The following is a 24,317-nucleotide window of genomic DNA, read 5'->3' on the forward strand; positions in this document are numbered from 1 at the left end:
TTTGAGCGCATCGATATTATTTTTTTTTTTTTGTTTTTAAAATCGATAAAATCGACCATCGACAAAGCATCTCTTCAACATTTCAATTTCAATCCAATTCATTTTCTCTCATTCGTTAATTTTACCGCCTTGTCTGAGATCCTTGTGAGCGGCTTCCTCAGTGTGAATTTTTTAATAGTTGATTGTGATCCGCCTGATATTAAATATTACTATAAGTGTACTGAATATTGACAAAGTTGTTATAAATAACTATCAAAATGTTTTGGGGTAAGTTTCGCAGTTAGCCGGCCGCATTTTGTTACCACGTGTTACAGTGGTATCTTTCATGTTTCCTGCATTTTTACATTTTGTTAGATCTTTAAATGATCATGGAAGGCATCGTAATAGTTCTATACATCTATTTTTGGTATTGGTTTTCTATATTAATTGAGAATTTTAACGCTAATGTGCTATCGAGTCTCCCAGGTTGCACGCACGCGTACTTACTTTTTAAACCAGAAATTTCAAAATAACTGTAATTATGATTTGCAAATCGAAGTATGTATATTACAATATAATACTTATAACTATTTGAAATTTGTGGTGAAATTATCACTCACAGTACAGAGTTCTTTTCAGGGCTTATTATGGAACCGAACAAACGGTACACCCAAGTGGTGGAAAAGCCGTTCCACATTTCGCAAGCGGCGATGGATATTTCCACCGGCGACAATGACCCATGCCAAGTTATGGTGGTGGTTGATGGTAAAAACTTCCTTGTATGCACACTGCAAAAAAACAAGTGCATACAAGTACCATTAGACCTCTATTTTAAGATCGGAGACTCTGTTGCATTTTTAACTAATGGTAAGTAACCTTAAAAATACATATATAATTTGAAGGTCTTAGAATTGGTGTTTTGCTTTCATACGGCATTTTCAGTTTTTCACACCCAAGTAAATATAGTCGTTGTGAGTTAGTTGAAACTTTGATGGAAAAAGTTATTGGGATATTTCACTGATTAAATAAGGTAAAATTTTATAAGAAACTAGCTGTCGCCCGTGACTCCATCTGCGTGGATATATAAAAAAACTCAATCAGTGTAGCCAATGTGTTCCATAATTTAATCGGTTAAATTTTATAAGAAATGTGGTTGATAAGTAGTACTTCCGATGAGACTCTATCATTCTTCATATTTATATTATAAATGTAAATGTTTAGATGGATGGATGTTTGTTTGAAGGTTTTTCCAGAAGGGCTGGAGGCATCTCTATGAAATTTGGCATACATATAGAGCATGGTCTGAAGGATCACATAGGCTACAAATTATTAATTTTAATTCCTTGCACTTAAATAACAATTTCACCATACATTTAAATATATTCTACTTTTAAAAAAGTTTATGTAATTATGGATTTACCTTTGGAGAGTCAGAAACATAACAATAATTCATCTTTTAAGGTAAATGTAATGTCCACCTGACTGGATACTTGGACCCTGACTTTGATGAGGAGCAGTCTGATGAAGAGGAGGAGGCTGAGTCAGAGGAGGAGGAGGAAGCACCAGCTCCTGTGTCTTCAAAGAACAAGAGGAAGCAGTTAGATAGCAGCACGGAATCTTCAAGCAATAAGAAGGCCAAGGTAAGCTATATTTAACAGTTCCCTTCAGGTATATTTTGTAAATTCTTATGGAAATATCCAATACAAATTCACATACAATCCATACATATATTTATATACAACAGAGATTGTATTTTTAAGTATGTGTGCTTATATTAGTATAGTTAAAGGATTGGGTCCAATTCTATATGGACTCAAATCAAAATCATTGCAATACCATTTTTTTGTTAAAATTTCATAAATAAAAAAATTTCAAATAGTCATAACTTTAAATTATTTATTATATTAATCAACAAGGTTGTAGTAAATTTACTGTGTGTGGTTTTACAAGGTCATCAATATTACGCAAATCAGATCCATTGATAGTTTATGAATATTTTGTTTATTGTACAGAAAGAGAAGAAAGGTAAGAAAGCAGCTGAAGAAACCTCAGACTCTGATGAAGAAGAGGATGATTTGCAGAAATTCCTGGATGGAGAAATAGATACGGATGAGAATGATGAATCTTTCAAAGTGAATACATCCGCGGAAGCTGATGACAGGTATTTATATATTACTAGCTGTCTTAAAAAAAAACTTAATTAGTAACTACACTATGCTCTATCTATCTATGTAATTTTTTTATAATGAAATTGCTTGTGTGAAAGACAAGCTTTGGTGCAAATCAAATTTTTGTCGGAAAGAATAAGGAATCATAAATATGGAACATACTGCAAAAAAACTTGACAAGACCTTGTTTACATTATTCCAGTCCAGCTCTGAATCAATTGGTAGTCATGAATAATGCAAACAGAACATAATGTGTTGACTTTGTAATATGAAATGTTTAAGGACACTGCTATTATCTTAGACTTAAGCCATCAATCAAGAAACAAAACTACATCAATAATTTTTCTTACCAGTGAGGAAGATTCTGATGAAGAGGAAGAAGAAGGGGAAGAGGAGGAGGAGGATGATGATGAAGAGGAGAATGAAAAAGGCGAGAGCACTGAGGCGGACACCACCCTCGACACAAGCAAGGACGAAACTAAAGTGGATATGTCTAAGTTGACTAAAAATCAGAGGAAACGGCTCCGTAAGAAGATGCAACAAGGCAAGGCGCCGCAAGTGAACGGTGTCGAGAAACCTAAGGTATTTTCAACCATCTAAAATAGTTAAAATATCATATCTTAGTAATAATATTACATAATAATTTGTAACAGCATCTTAATTTTTTTTTAATAAGAAATTTGATATATGTTATTGAGTTATGTAGTTTAGAGTAAAAGATTAGAAGTCATGCAAAAAGAACTTGCAAATACTTAAACAGTTAAGTAGTTTGTTATTAATTAACAATTATATAAAAAAAGGAAAAGCCAGAGGCACCGCAAAAGGCTGAGAAGAAGAAGGCCGAACCAAAGAAGGAAGAGGATGCAGCTGGTGATAAGAAGGAAAAGAAAACTCTGAGCGGTGGAGTGGCTATTGAAGATCTTAAAGTGGGTGCAGGACCTGTCGCTAAGCCTGGCAAAGTTGTTACGGTAACGTAAACATCAAACCATCAGTTAACAAACCACTATAATTTTACGGTATTACTTAGTTTCATCTTACAACTAGCTGTCGCCCGCGACTCTGTCCGAGCAGGATTCAAAAAAACTTTATTAGTAGCCTATGCGTTTTTTCGGACTAAGTTCTACATCTATGCCAATTTTCAGTGAGATCCATACAATTGTTCTGGAGATACATTAAAACAAGCATCCAAACATTTGCATTTATAATATAAGTAAGATGAATTTTACAAAATTACAAACAGTTAAAAATGTAGGTATGTCTTGTTTCGATCCAACACCAAATTGAAGTTACCATGTAATAGTCAAATACATTACCATTCTTCATATGTGTTAAGGTGTACTACGAGGGTCGGTTGAAGCAAAACAACAAGATGTTCGACAACTGCCTGAAGGGACCTGGCTTCAAGTTCCGTTTGGGCGCTAAGGAGGTCATCAAGGGTTGGGACGTTGGTGTCGCAGGGATGAAAGTTGGAGGCAAGAGGAAGATCATCTGCCCACCAGCGATGGCGTAAGAAATCATTATTTTTGTCATTTTATTGAATTCAAAATTATTTTAATATGCTCTTATAAACTAATTTATGCCTAAACTTCCCAATCCTCGGTATTTGTAGTATAATACAAAGAAATGAGAAAATAAAAACAATATTGAAATTTTCTATATCTCCCTATAAATTCAAAATATATTGTTACATCTATAGATCCATCAACTTCATATAATTTGATATTTGTTTTTTTTTTGTCAAGAAAAAATCAACAAATTACAATTAAGTATTGCAATGCAGAACAGATAGGGCCTTTGCTCAGCTGTATGTTTATTACCCCGGGGGGCAAAAATACTGATATTCTGCAAAAGCCTTTGTGCCCTCAGTACGTCAGTTACAGCAATTGATAACATAAATGATGTAAGATTGATAACATAAAATGTAAGATTGATCTAAATTATAATTTTGTCTACAGGTATGGTGCCAACGGTTCCTTGCCAGTAATCCCACCGAACTCAACTCTTACATTTGAGGTGGAATTGAAGAACGTCAAATAAGTTTTCATATAATACCCTAGTTTCCTCACTGAGGTTTTTATGATTGATATGGATGTTTGATGTTCATGAATGCTGTGTGCATTTATATTGTGCCAATATGAAGTATCTGCAAATATTAAATTCAAGCAAACATTTGCTTTTTGCAGATGCTCCATATTAATTAATGATAAAAATAATTTTTTAAGTCATTTTAAGCTAAGTAATACTTAAGGTGGACACTTTTATTGGCCAATGTTTGATCAAATTTTACATTGTGATAGAAAATATTTGTTTAATGTCAACGAAAATCAACAGTAAATGGAACATTTTATGTGGAACAATATTTAATATCCGTGAGGGAATTAAAGAATGGTTAAAATGACTGGCTGTGATCAACCTAAGGAGTAAATTAAATTTTGTGTCATGTAAAAAGTTTAAGATATTGCCACAGTAATCCATCGGCAGCCTTGAAAACTAGATTTTTTGGTATTGCCATAATTAAAATATAATAAAAGAAAAAAAACATTTTTATCACAAAATGTATTTGATCAAAAATAGGTCAATAAAATCATACTAGTGGCCAACTAGCATAAAACATAGGCAACTTAATTTACTTATTGAAATAAACAGGATTTAGACATGTGAAGATAAAATTAAAATTTTGTTTTACAACACTTTTTTTATCTGATATTTTAATTTTCCGTGCTTAGTTATTGTAAGTGTACTTGACTTGAAACTGTAAAATAAACATTTGAATAAACCAGTTGTTAATTTTCTTTAAGTATTGCAGCGTTCATTTAATTAAATTACTATTTTTTGAAAACCTTTCTTTTATATCTTCCTATTCTACTTATTTTTTTTATCGATAACACCACAAGCGGTCACCTGTGACTCCGTCCGCTCGGAATGAAAAAAACAATCAGTTCTTCCAGACTATGTTTTCTATATGTATGCCCAATTTCATCGAGATCCGTTCAGCCGTTCTCGAGATATCTTCAAACAAACATCCATTCATCCATACATCTAAACATTCGTATTATAGTATTAGAAAGATTTCGAACGATTTAGGTGAGTTATTGCCTTTAAAAATATATTATTGCTGTTTGGTACAGATGCACTATTTCAAATTTCGCGGTTCGTTATACGCATTATAATGCTTTTTATTCCTTCACAAGTGGGTAGATTAAAAAATCCCTTACCGCAATGATCGCATGCGGGGAAAGCGGAAGTAGTTGAGAGTTCATCATCGGGAGTGGACGGAAGTTTAACGGAAAGAGTAGCACATCGGAAGTGTCGGTTTTATAGCGTCGCTAAGTCTGCGGTTTCGCGTTCGGTTTGATAATGAGGCGTCTATAGTGAGCTTACGGGCACTAGTGCATTGTGTGCAACAGTAGGGGAGAATTGCTAGCACTTTTAGACTATTTGATAGTGATTTACTCGACTGATACCAAAAATGATCTGCAGACGTTGAACGGAGCAACAAGCTGGTAAGTGCTACTTTACTTATAATACTTCGCCAACCCTTGCAACGCGTTATTTGATGGTGGTAGTATGTTTTATTTATTTTTATTATTATATTTATTTTGTTTAATGTTTACATATGTTGAAAAAAGAAAAACAAAGAACAAGTATCTGGTTATTTAAAAATAATCCTCTGCCTCTTTGACACTCCAGGGGATGATACTAACATAAGAAAATTGGTAGAAATATTTAGTCTTTAGATGTAAAATCAGTAATCATTGCACTGACAAAGCTAAAAAAGGTAAATCCGAAGCTATTTCCACTAGCATAAAGTATTGTAATAAGAATTCCATTTGTTTAAAAGATCTTTAATTTGTTATTTAAGTTACAATAAATAATATTTATTTAAATGCCCTTGTGGAATCACCATTACACATAAGTTTTCAAGGTTTTCAATAATACAACATAGTTATTTCCGATGTTGTCACATATTATAGTCAAGGTAAAATATTGAAAACATAGCTTTCAATAAGACTAGAGATTTATAATAATACTCATAGATTTAAAATCATCTAGTTCTAGAATAGTCTATACATTTTTTTTTGATGGAACATTTTGCTATATAGTTTCCTCATTCGTCCGTTTGTTTCTAATCACTTTTTATTCGAGTATCGTGTCTTTGTTGTGGATTGTTCTCTTCCGCTGGTTCTGGCTCCGTGATTTCAGTTTTGTTCTTCACCTGTTTTTTTCCAAATGAACAGACTCCACCTTCACAACTGAATGGGAAATCAGTCTTTACATTTCCATCAGCGTCTTTAACGGCCCAAGGATTCCAGAAACGTAGGACATAAGGCTGAATAAATTTGTGCCACAAAAACAATAGAACTGGAATGATAAAACACGGAACGCAAACCATGTTGATATTGGTTTTAAGTTTTGTTAAATAAAATTTTTGATTCTAATCACAGGCTAGTTTACAGGCAAAATTATGAGATTTTTTAATTTTTTTTGTTAAGTCGTAATTTGTGGCACGTCAAAATAACAAATTTGACTGATATGAAGATATGAATTTGACGTTTAATTAAATCCATAGACAAGAACATCAGACTCTATGGTTGTGGCCAGGTATAGAAAAGGTACCTACCTAAATACTTTGTGAAAAATAAAATTTATTCTTATGTTTGATTTTCGAAACTTTTGATCGGAATTTAAAGTGAAAGATTTTTTACAATAACATTAAGGTAATTCTGAAAAGTTTTTTTTTTAATAAATACGCGGCCTGCAAGAACCCTATTTTTGGGTAGAGATATAGAAATAAAATACTTTCCTTTAAAATAAATTTTTATTTCTTCACATATTCTATCAGACATAAGGGTAACTTGAGTAAGAAAACATTTAGGATTTTTTTTATATATTTTCGATATTACATATATCAATAAACTTCTTATATTTTAAATACTTTTATTTATTTCTTAAAACGTAGGAAATATACAATCTTTATACGTAACTCTCAAATTAAATACAACAAAACGTTAACTTTAAATATATAATTTAATTTAAAAATAGCTCTAAATAACATCTAATACCCTGTTCAAATTAATATTAGGAATAATATTATATTGCATAGTGTAAACAAAAAAATCTATCAGTACTTACAACAGATAAATAAAATTTAAGCATTCAAAAATTGGCAAAGATTTTTTCTTATTACGAATTTGCCCTGATATTTTTTAACAACAAGCGTGAACTGTAAATACTTTAATACTTAATTTAAGCCCTATAGTAGTTAAGTCCCAGATGTAATAAAAGTATTTTTACGTCTTTTAAAGACTTTGAGTTGTACTGAATAAAAATTGTGCGCGAATATTGATTTGAGCACAGAAAATAAAACTGACTATACAAAAACTGTCCATGGAAGAGTAATCGACTTACAACTACTTTCAGTTTCGACTTAATATAGCGATTTAAATGACCAGATTATTACTAAAATAAATAATAATTCGAAGCCATTGAGCTTTAATTTACTCGAGTATATTTAGGTATATTTAAAATTTTTAAATATATTGCAGAGTTATGTTTATTTAACATAAAATTTATAACGCAAATAGAACAAAAATATTCAACTCTCATATAATTGTATCTCTAGTAATTCTTGCTATTATTTTTTTTTCAACCAATCATTAACTAGTCTATGAAAATACAATTTTCTTTCTTTTTTCGACACTTATTTGTATGAGATCTTTCTCACAGCACTCGTATCGTAGAATTAACAGTAGTAAATAATCTAATTGTTTACAACAAGAATAAATAGCTATATTAATATTTAAAAAATATATATAAAATATTTATGACTTTATAAATTTAGTTAGGAAGTAAAACACTTATAATGAGTAAATAATGTTCTAGGCACAACAAGTCTTGCATGGCACAGATAAAATATCAATAAAAGGCACCTGTCATTGTATTGCATAATCTTTGACGCTCGCCAGCGCCACTTTCAAACGTGCGGGTAATTCTGGCAAACTGTAGACCGGATCAGATATTGGAGGCAAAGTCAACGCGTCAACTGATTTCTCGTAAGTGCTGTAAGCCAAGTATAACTGCGAGACATGATTAATTTCATCGTCAGTCATGCAAACTGAACGAAGTTGTTTTTTGAAATCTGAATCACCGCATTTTGAGCAAATCTCTTCTAATATACACATTTTTGTTTCTCTCTTTCCGTTATTGCGTAAAGGTTCGACAAATTCGTATTTTCTCTTTCCGTTCCTTGATTTATCGTCATCTGAGTATAGGACGAATAGATCATCACCGCGTCTGTTCGAGCAGCCTTTTCTTGCAATGATCTCGCCTCCTCCCTTCATCAAAGCTGTACAGAGTTGTTCCGAAGGGTTTTCAAAGTCGTAGTACACGTATTTGGACTCTGTACTTGTCATGCTGTTGTTCTCTATATGTAGACTGTACCGGAGACGGATTTTCTTTGGTTTTTTGGTGCATTTCAGGTACACGTGTATTGGTATCTCTAAGGAAGCGCATCCAGACTCTTGTATTTCATATGGAGGCTCGTGAAGTACTGCAATAAAGATTAACAACATTAAATAGATAAAAACCAAAGACCATTTTCCCTTAACAGAAAATTATTTGAAAAGCAACTATTTGTCGGTTTTATCAATTTCTTGAATTGAAATACGTCTTAAAATGTATACAAATAATTCAACTTTATTCAGAAGAAAAATATTCATATTTAGTTTGAGCTTTTATACTTGATTGAACTAAACAATCCAATTTACAGAATAATAGAGTCTAGATTTTTATAGACATTTTTATATTACTTCGATTTCATATCACGAATATATAGTACTAAGTAAGGAGTAAATAAAATATAAGAAGACTACATAAGAAGAATTTCGTTAGAATATTTGTCTACTGTAGTGACTGATATCATCGATCTTAGATGCCTTGTGTTTGTGGACGAGTAGTAACCACTCTATTAGAACCTAGAACTAAGTTATGTTTGGAACAGGAAGTGGGTCTAATCATATTAATATTATGAATGTGAATGAATGGATGGATGGATGTAACTTGAATATATCTCCGAAGCGTCTCAACGGATCTTTATGAAATCTAACACAGATGTAGAACATATTCTGGAAGAACACATAGGCTAATAATTTTTTTTTAATTCCGCGCAGACGGAATAGCGGGCAGCAGCTTGTTTGAGATATGACACAAATAAACAGAGCGAGAACACCGTTTAAACAAATATCTGCAACTTCTGTGCGAACGACGCATTGTTTTTTGTTTTGCCGTCTTTTTTTGCTTAATTTAAATTCCCAATGGCCTGCGATCATACGGCGAGACGACTGCATAACCAGGTAAGGGGAAACTCTTTAAAAATCAAGGTCACTTTATGAGTTGTTGTTTTAATAATGTACGATCATGAATTATGGTCATGTTAACAGAAAAAAATGTATATGAACAAGTGATTTGCGTGAATTTACTAAGTGGTCACTGCTTCGCATTATGCAAGTATATATCGTTCAATAAAATGACGACTGGATTTGGTCTAGAAGACGAGAACAAGCGGTTCTGACACTTCTTATTTGAAATCCTAAAAAAATGGACTTATAATCGTGTCCCCAGTATACAAAAAGCACATGCCTGTTGACATAACATATGGTTAAGAACTTCGACTTCCGACGAGCAATGGTTACAGTTTCTATGTTTAATTTGATCTTAGGTAGACTATTTAATTTTTTGAATGTAGGTACGTATCAGTACCGTACCACTTAGAGTTGAATCAAATTTAATCCCACTTGGGAATAATTACTTATAAAAATACTTGCCTCTCTTGGGGTAGACGAAGGCGCTTGCGGGATGCAGATGGAATACGACTTTTTGCACAAACGCACTAAGGTCCCCGCCCCGCGCCGCGCGTACCCACACGCGCCAGTCCAGCGCAAGAGCACGCCCCAGTGGCGAACGGCAAGGCGCGCACGCATGACCCACCTCCAGCCACACGCGCACGCACATCTACACACAAATAACTTGGGTTGCAAATAAAAAAAAACAATAAAACTCCCTTATGACATTAAGGGGGAGGTTACTAATCGAATAATACCTCATTCGTCAAAATAGGTTTTATGCTGAATTGTTTTGGCTGCAGTCGGAGACAACGGAATTGACGTAATATAGAGTATCTACACAAAATAGACATGAAACTTACACACATAATGTTAGGAAAAAAATCCGACACAGCCGGTGTATCGGCGCAACACTAGCCATATTAAAATGTCAACGTTTATGTCCCCTCACTAAACAATCTGACACAAAAGGATTCTAACTAACAATGTCTAACAATAACTGCGAAAAAGATTACCCAGCTGGGTCAATCAGTTAATAATAGGTTTGGCAACTACAAAACTATTTTCCACTCCATTTTTAGTGTGAAAATGGTACTTACTAAGATTACTAAAATCCTATAACTAACTTCTATCTTCACGAATCAGTTTGATTCGCCAAAAATAACAATGTCTTTACAGATGTTAACTATCATAATGTTGTTTACAATTATAATAACATTCATAATATGACGGAATAAAAGATAATTTGTTCATAAACATTTCATTACCTAATTAGTCGTAACATCTTCGTTATTCAATAAATCTTATCTTTATATTGGAAATTTATATAATTGAAATAAGTTATTGTTCTCTGTATATTTCATTTAAATAATTTTAAATCTATAGATAAATTATAGATAGAGCGTCGGTCCCTCAGGGGTCAAGCACTTGACTTGCAATCAGCAGGTCCTGGGTTCGAATCGCGCCATGTACCAATGTGTTTTTCGATTTCTAATTTACATGTGTACATTTATCCGACGTTCTTACGGTGAAGGAAAACATCGTGATGCAACCTGCACATATCTGAGAAGAAATTCAAAGATATGTGTGAAGTCAACCAACCCGCACTTGGCCAGCGTGGTTGACTATGGTCTAGTCACCCTAACTTAGGGTAGGCTCTGAGCCCCTCGGTAGGGACGCATAGTAAACTGATGATGATGAGATAAATTAGTAAATTTAAAATTAGCTTTCAAGAAAGTCTGATTAGAAACAAAGAAGAAAAATAAATGAGAATAATAAACGAAGTAGAAAAAGGCCTTGTTCATGGCTATATGTCCATTTATTTTATCATATCACTAGCTGTCACCCGTGACTACGTTCGCACAGAATTAAAAAAAAACTTTATATTAAGTAGCTTATGCGTTCTTCCAGACTATTTTCTATACGTGTGCCAAATTTCATCAAAATCCGTTGAGCCGTTCCGAAGATACCTTTAAACAAACATCCATCCATCCATCTAAACATTAGCATTTATAATTTTATCACATTATTTCCACGATATAAACATAAAGTGTTTATTTTGCCATTCTGCAACAACAAATAGACGGCGACTGTGCCAAACGCTACATCCGTTCTTTTCCTGCGACCTTGACCATGAAAATACGTGCGCGAGATTCGGCAAATAATATAAAAATACTATTCTATCTTTCCTAGTCTGCGAATCAAGACAAGGATATAATTATGACAGTTAAAATTGAACATTGTTTAATACTCTCTGCTTTAAAATTTTATCTTATAAAAAACAATAACTCGATAAGAGGAGAGATGAAAATAAAAATAACGTCAGCGCGAAGCATTCGTAACGTCCGTCTCCACTTTTAAATACATCCTATACAAAACTTAATGGCAATCATAGTCTTTGAAATAATTGAGATAACGATATGTTTTTATACAGGGTTTTGACAATGGAAACGCACAGATTCTTTGAGTGTAAATAGTGATAAAAACAAAACGTAACAGTGTTCATACAATAATGTGACACGTGTGAGATAAATATTATCGGTACACGGGTTTTACCAACAACTTTGACATTGCAACGCATGCAAGATTGTACAGTCAGCTGCATAAACATGTGTACATTACAAAACTTTAGTATGTGTAAGGCCTTCGGGTTCAAAAATATGTATGCACAAATCCATCAATAACATGTAAATGGTCGGAAGCATACAGATGAATACGTGCATACATATTTCTGTTGTCGAATGCGTAAACAAGTTTCTGAAGGTTTGTTAATATATACATATTAATGCAGCTGACTGTACCTTATAATCTTTCAAGAACTATTGTTTTACGTTTATCCATTATTATTGTGAGATTAATAAATAACATTTTTATTCTATGTCCTTTTATAATTAAAATTGATAACGAACGAAATTTACGGAACAAAGCCCTATTTCTTGATGCCATTGTTGTATTTTTTAATTCAACGCTGACGAAGTTACGAACAGTTAGGGGTACATAAACATCATTGTCTTATAAGACTGCTGAATTATAATATTATTACAAAAAGTATCTCACTTAATAAACGCGAAAGTTTAGGTGAATGGATGTTTGTAAGAAGGTTTCTCCGGAACGGCTCAACGGATCTTGATATAATTTGGCACTGATCTAGAACATAGTCTGAAAGAAATCATAGGCTACGTACGACAGCTAGTTCAAAATATTCGTCAGTAGTTGCTATGTCACGTAAATTGTTATTCATTTTACATAGTAATTACTTCTTTAATTACGTAACTTATAATTAGTTTGTGGAGTAAGGTCGGTGACCGATGCTACGGGCTACGTTCAGCCGATACGTTGACGTAACACACGCGTTATTCATCGAATCGCTTCAAGTTTGTAATAATATTGTTTAAAACGGAACAAACAAAACTGTGTATGCTTTTTACCTTTAAAAATATGTGGACGAATAACGCTCTATAATCCTAGTCTTACTTCTTACTAATATTATAAATGCGAATGTTTGGACGGATGGATGGATAGAAGGTTTCATCGACTCAAAGAATTTTGATGAAATTGAGCAAAGATGTAGAATATAGTCTGGAAGAGCATATATACAATTTTACTTTGATTTCACGCAGACGGCGTTGCGGGCAACAACTAGTATTGTATGTGGATTTTTTAGTCACTGTGCATTATTTCAATGCCAATTCCTTATTTACCAATATATTTATTTGGCATTTAGCCAACTGATAAGTCGATTTAGCCTCCACGATGAGGATTATCGATATCGATGACGTACCAAATCGACTCCCCATCGAAAAATGGCCCCACTATCAGAATTACGCGATTAAAAAATCAAGCTGATTGTCTGTGGAATTTTATGATATTTTTAGGTTTATCCACGTTTTTGTTAATTTACCATATTACATATACATTGTTTCAACTTTGATCTTATTGTATAAATGATTGAACTTCGGACCTAGACTCATTTAAATACAAATTTAATTTGTGGCTATCTTACTAATATAGAGCTGGATGAGAGTGGCCGAGGATCGTGCTCAGTGGCGTGCCATGGGAGAGGTCTATGTCCAGCAGTGGACTAGTATAGGCTGATGATGATGATTACTTATATTATAAATGCGAATGTTTAGATGGATGTTTGTTAGAAAACTCCAGAACGGCTTCATGGATCTCGCTGTAATTTGGCATAGACGTAAAACATAGTCCAAAAGAACACAAAGGTTACTTTTAATTTATTTTTTAATTCGCGACGGAGCCGCGTGCGACGGTTTAATATTGGACAGACTATTCAGCAGAAAGTTGTGATGATTCTTGATCTGGTTTACATTATCATATTAGTTATCTGTTACGAGTTATTTCAAAGAATAATAGAAAGAACAACGGTAGTACTATTGCGTCATTTCGTCTGGTTATCTGTGAGTTTATAACAAATTACAATCTGTTTTTTGTGCTAATAGTGATGTATGTTTGTGGTTGATCCTGGAATAATCCTACAGATTTATATTGAGATTTATTAAGAGAAATTAAATGAAATAAAACTAACCTCAAATAAAAGTTGATCTGAACTGAAATATCTCTCAAAATAAAAATGTTGCACACAAAATATTACATTTAAATATCTATTAGTTATTATAGTATTTTATTATAATCTTGATTATGGAATAATAGAAAATTTTAATATCCATAGATACGAAACAACATTGTCATTATAAAATGACAATTTCAAAGTATGACGTCAAAATATATTATGGACGTAACAAAAAAAGGTTTTATATTAAAGATAAAATAAGGTTTTATAAAAAATTAGACCTGAATTGAACAGAAATGTCAATTTAGTTATCACTACTTTTGATTTAAATAGATTTTATTTAAATTTACTCATATATACGTGTGATTTTTTTATAATTAACAGAATAAGATTCTAAAAAAATTTAAACACTAGCACACAGTTTGCCATTTTTTGACGAACGAAGTCACAGGCAAACATTAGTTTATGTATATAATAGTCAATTTCATCCTTATGTGAGTACCGTTCTCTTTTATCGTTATATTAAATGGGTGCATATAAAAGAAACATACCCGCAACCGCAGTCTATTGAACGGCCGCGTTTATTGGCCTACAATGAGGAATATATTAATATTGATTGAACGATCAGAGAAAACTCCAATGCATTTCCTGCAATGTTGCGAGATCGATTTATCATAATTTTATTTTTACCCTACTGTAATTAGAGTAATGTTTCTCAAGTGTTTAGGTTTATTCCGTTGTGATTGACAGTAGCCATTGACCTCTATACATGGACAGGCTATAAAACGTGCTATTTTGTGCCTATATGATTTGCGCCATTTTGGCGCTGACGCTTACGGTTGGTAACGGTGGTGAGGAATAGAACTAATAATAAAGAGTTAACTGTCAGAAACTTTAACAGGCGCGTCATTTATAGAAATCAGTGCTTGTATCCTAAACTCATTTGATTCGAGTTCGTCTCCGGCTTGTTATAAGAGTAAAGTTAGTTAGGTTTTTTGTATACACCAAGTTTGTCGTTGCTTTTTAACTGCCTGACTGTCTTAACCTTTTACATTTTTGAGGATAACGCTACAACGTAAAATCCGAAATATTCACACTACATGTTTTTCTGTGAACTTCGAATGATGTTCAAGGTTTTAGGATTAACAATTAAGTAGTTACTTAACCTAGCTTAGTAACTTAACGAGTAGTTCGACGAATACTAACTTAACAGATGCTGGAGCGTATCCAGTTTGTTGTTGTTTCTTGTTCATTGCTCTTCCTTAGCGGTGTTTCCAGTTTATTTTGGAATATAATATATATAAGAAACACATATATCCTCATATGCTCTGGTTTGACTACAAAACTGTTCTGTTATTTATGATTGTTACTGCCAAAACATTTTAATTCGCCTGCATAATATTTCCATTCGTATAACATATCCGGAAGATTCTGTTCCGGATATTACACCGCGTCTTAATTAATCTATGGTTCAAATGATAGTGATATTATGCATACTAAGCAGTATGGTGACCTACCTACCGTAGACTATAAGCTTGAATAATGAAAACCAAAGTTTGAACATGTGCGCCCAAAATTCCTTTTTCTCAATCTTTCAAAATTCTCCATCGCTGTGTAAGGGTATTGCGAAATAATTTTAGAGCCATCAAATTTAAGAATCACTCTCGTAGAGGGATGTATCACGAGATTCGTTTAGAGTGTCTCAGGCTAAGTTTGTTCGTTTTATTGTTTTGCTTGCTTGTCTTGTTAATATGTGAGTTATCGTTAAATGTGATAATGACTGTGTGTTCGAGATGTCGTGTATTTTCAATATTAAAGAAGATCTAGATATATTTGTGTGTGCATATTTGAATGTAGGTCAAGTATTGCATCATAAGCCTAACGGGCCGACTTCAGCTTTCTCTTGCCCTAAAAAATATTTATTCATATTGTATTCAAATAATTAAGAACTAATTGAAACAATATTTTTTTAATTTATTTTTAAAATACTTCTTCTTACGTATAATTCCGTTACGTTTTCAATAAATTGTTTTATAGAAATGGACCATTTTGAAAAAGAAACGATTTTCAGCTAACAAAATATGACGTAAGAATGAGATTTACCCACTCTCCAAAATAACTACATGTATAGTAGGACTTGCCCAAACTCTTTTATCGAAACCCCTATCAAAATTTTACTTGTTCCGATAACTTTCCTCTGTATTCTTCAACTTCTGAACTCTCATTTTATTTTATTTATTTATTTATTTATTAACTCTTAATGCTAACATAATACATAACAAAAAAGACAATTAACTAATTTACAAAGCAAGGGCGGCCTTATCGCTACAAGCGATCTCTTCCAGGCAACCCAGTGGGACAGGAAAGAATAACATAGAAAGAGGGATATATAACATATAAATATCAGGATATGTCAAGAATAAATAAATAAGAGCAAGAATTATTAAAAATATATATATACTAGTTACATATAGATATACTTATATTATATCTATATGTAACTAGTACATACTTAGATTTTAATGCCTCGCTTATTATACCAGTACAGTAAGTCAGTAGCGCTGTCCTGACACAGTACAGTACAGAACAGTATTGGCTAACACGCACCATTTAGTGTTTACATTTTTAGCATGGCATGTACTGTATGGTCCCAGTTAGTATTTATATTATGCCAGTTGTATGCCAGCGATGATTTTAAATAATACTTCCTCTACTGTACTAGAATTATGTAAACCTAACATTATGTCTTTGTGACGTACCGCCGCCAGGTCAACTGTGGACTCCAGAGGAACCTGGACCACTTTGAGAATCAATGATGCAGAGGTATCGTGTTATTTCTTACTCAAAGTACAGCGTGGCTGAATTGCCGATGTATGTAATCTTGCATAAAATTATTATAATACAATGTGATATTGTTTTCAATCGTTATACATAATTTCAGATCGTTATTGTGATGTGATTTTATACTAAGCATTAACGATATTAAATAAAGGCCACACTAAGGATGTGTAAACTAAATGATAAGACTCGTTCAAAATTAAACCAAACACGTAAATACTAACGTATATTAACAAATGATAAGATACTTTTTAAATATCTAATAATTGTTTCAGATAATTTATTTGTTTGTTCTTTTAATTATTATACCGATAATTACAATAGTTTATCGCTAAAAACACTCCGACATAGTTATTGTATCTTGTCTATGTTTTTTAATAATTTAATAGTCTTACATTATTTATTATAATCGTAGCAAAAAATATTTAATTGGTAAAAAAAAGTTACTAGTCACTATAAAAGGCGATATAATTTGTACATAGCTTCTCTAACAGAAAAGTGGAATGAATATAATATTTCTTTAGTCTTATAACGTGTTTAATAAACTTAGTTCAAGTTTAATTCATCATGTTTAAAACTTGTAAATCAATTTGTTAGTATTATTTGTCTACATTAAAACCAGTTATATTTGGTACGCGACGTTCGGCGGACGAATTGAAAGTTTCACTTGACAACAGATAAAAAATTGTTTACAATGCAAGTAAATATGCGCGCTATAGATCATGTAAACGATACAAAGTTAATTGATGTGCTCATAAAAACCAAAGAAAACGGAAGTATTTAATGCTGATTTTAAACGTTTTATTATCGAATAACATTTGTAAAGTAGGTGAGAACACGTATGATAATTTACCGCCTCTTTTGATACGTTTATGTCATTTAGTTTCAAACGATGTTACCTATTTGAAACTCACCGGCTTGTCATACTTCTTTAGGAGACCTTCAGTCATTTTCTAAAATGTGATAAAACCGCCGCTGCTCGTGCGGTGACGGATGACATCTGTAACAGACCGTCGAGGTCATGATATTGGCGGGCTCTTATTCACAGACATTAAACACACATCAATTGCATTAAATCTCACTTGTGGTACGTTGGACGTAAACAAAGATGCATGAAGGCTGCTCTTGATTCCCGATGGGAAGTCAAACTCGCGGCATTTCTGACAGTAGAACTACGTCAAGGCGGGTTTATCACTGAATCATTCGTTGAATGACACGACGTATGGGCGCTAGGCGGGTGCGGGGTAAGCGCGGGGCGACCGAGGCGTGCGAATGACGTGAGCACTCCGTCCTCCGAACGAGCTTCCTCTTCCCTCTTCGCTCTGCGCAATGCAAATGGCCCCGACGTTCCGTTTCACGATATTAATTTAAATATAAATTACGAAAAAATAATATTAAAACATTTTTCACAACAAAAAATCTTGAAAAATTGGGGAAATTAATTTAGTACTGTAATGTTTTTGAATGTAATGTGGCCTTCATTTTATCACTGTTTTCTTAAAATAATGTGAGATGGCGATAAAATTATTTGAAAACATAATATTAACCTTACAAGCCGAAGCACTGTTACCTTTTATTAAACGCATTACTTTGAGAAATAACTTTTAATATTATGCAAAGAGTAAATAAATGATTAACGTTTTATAGGTGTTAATATTTAGTTTTAAGATTGCAGTCCAGTTTTCATTAAAAATGTATTCCGAAATTGAGTAATAAGATTGGATAATCTACAATAGACTAAAATAACTATTTACCTATTTTGGTCATATAAATACTTTACTTTTATCTAAATGCTTTGTACTTATATATATTTTACATATATATTATGTAATTTTTTTACTTTAGTGACAAACGTTAAGTTAGCAACGTTTTTTTGCGTATAAAAAATTGACAGGCGTATTTTGCATTATACTATGATGACGTCGAAAACCAAAAGATAATTTATAATAGTACTTTTAATGTTTCGGGAAGTACAACATATACAAACATTAGTATAAGGAATTTAGTAATTCAGAGAGACTTTTTGAGGTAAAGAAAATGAAACATAAAATTAGTGCTCGAATGGTAGAGACAGTACAATAAAGAGTTCTGATTGAGGATATAGCATGTTATTTAGGTCACCAATAAAATCTGTTTAATATAGCTACGATGCGGTACTTTTGCCGCATAGAACAAACACATTTGAAAATATTGCCCACATTTTTTGGCACGCCTACAATATGAACAATCGTGAACTTGTTTCAGCTTACTTTTTAACATCCCAAACAATATTCACGGGTAAAGCAGCCATTCGCAACTTGTAGAATTTCCATGTGAAATCAACTTAAATGCGTGTCAATTTTTTAAGGCGACTTATTTTTGCTGCCTTAGTTGTGAATCGGTACAAAACTATCCTCGTATAGTGGATACTGGATATACCAGGTTATTCGTAGATGCGAAAAAAAGGACGGGAAGGGACGGAATGGGTTGTGGGTTACTTCTTTCTTATCTTAATCATCAGACACATACAAAAAAGTAACTCTAAATTTTCACTTATCTGTTTGTCAGTAGAGAAATTAAACAATATTAGTCAAAATGTTCACCCCTCAAAATATTTTGTCACCCCCTTTATATAATGAATGATCGATGATGAAAACCATCACTCTTCGGAGCACCTTCGTCTATGACAATGATTTCATCATTAGAATTTATAGAAATTGCGAGAGTAAAGAATTTATCGATTTTTATTATTATCATTGGAATTTGCTATCAAGGGTGCAGTCATTCTAGGAAAAAAATATTATTAATTAATCAGTTCCTTTGATCTTTATTATCAGATCCGGTCAAATTAAATATTATTATTAAATTACAAATATAATTATTAAATTATTAAATTTAGAATAATTTGTAGGAAGTTTAAAATTGGTTCCTACCAATGCTTAGATGTGAACCCTGAAAAGTAAAATATAAAAGGTCAACAAACGTCCTGAAATTGCCTTTTTCGGCGAAAAGGTGTGTGTTAACGGCTAAACACTCACCTATATTCGTCCGGTGGCGGCACCGATTAGTTTCGAACCCATCGGGGACCCTTCATCAGAGTGAGTGGGACTGGTATTATTGCGCGGACGCGGCCCGTCGCTCCTGGTCTATTCTACTAAGCTAGTCGGTGCCACCACCGGACTAATATACGTGAGTGTTTTAGCCCTTTTTACATAAGTTTATTTTAACATCTGAAGAAAGTTTGAATAAGGCATGTGTTATTGAAAATTACGTTAGACCGAGTGAATCTCGTTTTTCTCAGTTACCGTTTCTGAGACATTATATTACATTTCAGCTCTATGCGAGTTATCCTACACATGTCCAAATTGACCAGACTAATATGTCTAATAAAAAACGCAAACTTTGCTAATCAGTATCAATGACACTGGCACATCATTTTTACACACTATTAGATGACCGTTTTAAGCGATTAAAATGAAAAAAATGTATCGTTTTTTTAATTTCCAAAATGTCCGAATTTGTTTCTACGTACAGATATTTCAATAATAAAGAACATATGATAAATAAGGGTTAAATAAAATAAATATAATAATACATATAAATCTATATGACGAATGGTGAGAGAAACCTTGCCATGCAACGTGCTCATATCTTACTAATGTTATAAATGCGAATGTTTCGATGCACGGGTGGATGGAATTCCTCTTGAAAGGTATATACAGAACGGTTTCTTGGATCTCGATGAAATTTGGCAAATATATAGAACATAGTTTGGAAGAACGTATAGGCTATTATTTAATAAAGTTTTTTGTCAGCGAGGCTGGAGTCGCGGGCGAATGCTGATCGGCCAGCCAGTGTGGTTGACTAAGTAACCCTTAATAAAGTTTAAACTTAACCTCCTTGAGAAAATGTAGTCTATAATATTTCCGAGTGAAACAGCCACTTTCCTGATAATTCAAAAAAAAAAACAATTTTTCCGATATAGAGATTACCCCAGAATAAATGCAGGCTTGTTGACAGATAGAGAAAAATTATAAATATTGTTTTATCGTACGAAATATGTTTTTTATATATATCTCTATTTTATTAATATGTATAGATTTGTTTAACGTATTGATGAGTTTATAAGATAATTTTTAATATGATTATCACAATTTCCATCTCACGCATAGCATCTTGGATTTGATGATTGATGTTAATCGATTAGATTGGAATCAATCTATCACAGATTATCATTTCTCATACATAATCTTGATCGAGATCGTAAGGATAACCACCAGTAGCGGTATACATAGATATTGTAATAGAATTAAAGGAATTTCTTATTAGTAAATAATCTATAACATGTTACTACTTTAACAAGATTATAATTTTAACATGTGTTTAAATTATTATAAATATTTTAAGAGTGGTAGAACCCGCTTTAACATCTTCGCACGAGTTGGCCAGGTTCGCCCGGTGAAATACCACCACCACACAGAAAACAGGCGTGAAGTGGAAGCGATTCCGCGTTTCGTCTGATGAGTGTGCGTCCCGGAGGCCTAATTTAGTCCTCTTTCCTTTCCCACCCTTTTCTTATAAAGAAAGGATGGGAAGTGGAAGTGGACTTTCCGGATGAGAGGATGCATGGAAAGGGAAATTTTTTTCTTTCTGTGCATCCTCTCCTCCGTCGATTAAAGGTAGGCAACGCATATGCAATTGCGTATGTCTATGGACAACGGTCACTTCGCTACTTCAGCGATTTCAGGTGGCCGCTCGCTCGTTTGCTACCTTATGATATAAAAAAAAAATACAATATAGAGATTGAACAGTCAGGGTATAGGTGAAGTCAACCAACCCGCACTGGGCCAGCGTGGTTGACTATGGCCTAATCACCCTCAACTTAGAGTAGGCTCCGAGCCCCTCTGTGGGGACGTATAGTGAGCTGATGATGATGATGATGATAGACATTGAACATAGAATATAATACATACATTACCAACCAAACTTTAACCGCCGATATGGTGGTCGGCTTTAATAAGCCGAGACGTTACTTGATTTTAGTACTACTTAGTGGCAGATAACGATTTTAATTTCTCTCTCTCTCACTCTTTCTAGAGTCCAATTAGGTTAAAAGGCCTGGAATGGCGGCCACGAATAGTTCAAAGGCAGCATGGGCTGGCCTTTTGCAAAATTCATCGATGATCTGGTCAAGGTTGCCGGCGTATCCTAGATGCGGGTAGCACAGGTCCAATAACCGTGGCGAGCTATGTGAGAGGCCTATGCCCATTAGTGGACATCATATGAATGAGGAGACATTTAATGTAAAACAACTAGACTGTCCGCTCTATAACTATCTAGCTCGTATTGTATTTGAACCTCTTTGATATACTAGAATAAATACGTATAATTGTTGCTGAAAATGGTAAAATAGTAGGTAAAGAATAAAGAATGTTTGCATTTAGGTTGATTTATGTGACTTTTCCAATGTTACTGCCTATAACTTAAATGAATTGACCGGTTCGAAGTGAGGATGTCATCTGATTTGTATTCTTTGTTTTTTTTTTTTTTTAATAAATACGCTAGTTCCACACGTACTATTTATCTTATGAATGATGAATTTATACTTGGTAATGTAGAGAATAGGATTCAAAACAGGGCCTTGTTTTGCTTGTTTTAGGTGTAATTACCATGACAATGTTTATCGACTCTCGCACTGTTAGATATTATAAGGTGATTATTAATTTATAATGTTCGAAATGTCATGTGTTTATCAAGTAAATTTCCGCAACAAAAGTAGATGCTGATAACTACGTGAATTGATAATGAGTCAGAAACGCGCAAGGAATAACGGTCATCATTTAAAGAGAATACATTGGACCTAGCACGAATATTTGTGTGCCTCCATATCATCATTATGTCAAAACTAGCAGTCGCCCGCAACTCTGTTCGCGCGGGGTAGAAAAAAACCTTAATTAGTAGCCTTTGTGTTCTTTCAGACCATGTTCTACATCTATGCCAAATTACAGCCAGATCTATGCAGCCGTTCTGGAGATACCTTCAAACAAACATTCATCCATCCATCCATCTATCCATTCATCCAAACATTCGCATTTATAATAATAGTAAGATTAATACGATTTTTGTGTACTTTATGCCCGATAGGCGCTGTACAAATAATAGTTTTGTCGATGACGATACGATGTCATTGTCAGAAACATTCGTTGATCTCTGACCTCTATATGGACTGGCTATGAAACCTAATATTATGAGCTTATTTGATTTTTGCCATTTTGCTACTGATGGTAGCTTGATTGTAACTAATAATATGGATGGAATTAACATTCACGTAACATCAACAGGCGCGTTTTAATCGGAACGAAGCAAAGCTGTCATTTTCAAGCAATCGCCTATCCATTTATAGAGATAAGTGTCGTTGATCCACACATTATTAAAGATCTATCTGTAAAAAGTTCCTATTAAAACTGTCAGACAAAACGCGGATAAATTCCACTTGACGTCTGCCTTCTACCTTCTTTGTGTTGCTGCTATTAATTATGTAGTTTTAGACAAAATTAGTGACAATTATTTTGCGTGAATGGCGCACTTTCGTTACCAAGTCAAATGTCAGAATTATTAGTGAGGGGACATAAACGTCGACATTTAGCAAAGCTACTGCTGCGGTAGTACACCGGCACTGTGTCGGATTTTCTTCCTATCAGTAGTAACGTGTACGAAATTTATTTGAATTTGGGCATTTGAATTAATCTGAAATTTGAAAAGCAATAAAGACCCGGGTTATAAATGTAATAAAAGGTTATTTCCCCAATTCCGTGCTATTCGAAGTACTTATCTTGCTGGCTATAAATGAGAATTATATCAATACTTCGAAATCAATATGCTATCTGTTTTATACTAATAAAATGATAGAATGGTCCATTGTACTTGTAAAATATTTTCACCTCATATTCTCAGCGAAGCGATTATTCGACATATTTTGAGGTTATGAATAGGGTACTGCCTACCAAATCTATATCAGTTGGATTAATTTATATCTTACATCTTATGCTATTAATAGACATAATTTGATATAGATTCAAAATGTATGAGTATATCAACATTATGTTAATTATACATATTATTAAAAACTGCTTTTGGTATATTTTTATCAGCAATGGCTACCAAGAAGAAAAGGAGCAAAAATAGATGGATGGAAGTACGGATTGTTGAATATTTTGTTCTTAATTTAAAGTTCGATAGGAAATCAAAATTAGGATATTATGTTAAAAAAGGTTTTCTCTCTCATTTAATTAGCATAATGAACAATTAAGACTCTTTAAACGAATACGATTTTTTAGAAAATGGTTACTCATTTACATTAAAAATTGTTGAAAGGAATAGTAAAAGTATGTAAAAGTGCATGTATTGTTTAGAAGGATTTATAAAATATAAATAAATATTTTAAAAGTAATAAAACGAATTCACTTTATAAGGTACAAGATT

General features: G+C 33.2%; 2 protein-coding genes across 3 annotated transcripts; one reads left to right on the top strand and one right to left on the bottom strand.

Annotated features, from left to right (window-relative positions):
* The first annotated feature begins 70 nt into the window (after positions 1-70).
* Fkbp45 (45 kDa immunophilin FKBP45) lies at positions 71-4,926 on the top strand. The gene is made up of 8 exons (XM_013314548.1): positions 71-267; positions 619-846; positions 1,441-1,619; positions 1,992-2,140; positions 2,501-2,729; positions 2,948-3,115; positions 3,481-3,653; positions 4,103-4,926. Exons 1-8 carry the CDS (start codon positions 258-260, stop codon positions 4,182-4,184), a joined length of 1,218 nt encoding a protein of 405 aa, XP_013170002.1. The 5' UTR covers positions 71-257; the 3' UTR covers positions 4,185-4,926.
* Positions 4,927-7,837: 2,911 nt separating this feature from the next.
* On the bottom strand, positions 7,838-18,169 carry LOC106119491 (uncharacterized). 2 transcript variants are annotated; one of them, XM_013314523.1, is made up of 4 exons: positions 17,939-18,169; positions 17,771-17,856; positions 9,971-10,157; positions 7,838-8,697 (listed from the first exon to the last, which is right to left on the bottom strand). In XM_013314523.1, exons 2-4 carry the CDS (start codon positions 17,804-17,806, stop codon positions 8,081-8,083), a joined length of 840 nt encoding a protein of 279 aa, XP_013169977.1. In that variant the 5' UTR covers positions 17,807-17,856; positions 17,939-18,169; the 3' UTR covers positions 7,838-8,080. The 2 variants fall into 2 exon arrangements, with proteins under 2 accessions (XP_013169977.1, XP_013169978.1); XM_013314524.1 differs by lacking the exons at positions 17,771-17,856; positions 17,939-18,169 and adding an exon at positions 10,588-10,840.
* Between the last annotated feature and the right edge of the window lie 6,148 nt (positions 18,170-24,317).

The sequence above is a fragment of the Papilio xuthus genome, unplaced genomic scaffold (genome assembly GCF_000836235.2).
Source record: "Papilio xuthus unplaced genomic scaffold, Pxut_1.1 DF827461.1, whole genome shotgun sequence".
Lineage (NCBI taxonomy): Eukaryota > Metazoa > Arthropoda > Insecta > Lepidoptera > Papilionidae > Papilio > Papilio xuthus.

What these genes read in the sequence shown, in the direction of transcription:
- LOC106119491 (XM_013314523.1), bottom strand. Translation starts at nt 17,806, where the DNA reads ATGACTGAAGGTCTCCTAAAGAAGTATGACAAGCCG. An exon ending in TAAAGAAGTATGACAAGCCG is followed by an intron (nt 10,158 to 17,770) that starts GTGAGTTTCAAA and finishes ATTTGTGTGTAG; the next exon opens with ATGTGCGTGCGCGTGTGGCT. An exon ending in CTTCGTCTACCCCAAGAGAG is followed by an intron (nt 8,698 to 9,970) that starts GCAAGTATTTTT and finishes TCTTTATTGCAG; the next exon opens with TACTTCACGAGCCTCCATAT.
- Fkbp45 (XM_013314548.1), top strand. An exon ending in CAAGCAATAAGAAGGCCAAG is followed by an intron (nt 1,620 to 1,991) that starts GTAAGCTATATT and finishes TTTATTGTACAG; the next exon opens with AAAGAGAAGAAAGGTAAGAA. An exon ending in AGCCTGGCAAAGTTGTTACG is followed by an intron (nt 3,116 to 3,480) that starts GTAACGTAAACA and finishes ATATGTGTTAAG; the next exon opens with GTGTACTACGAGGGTCGGTT.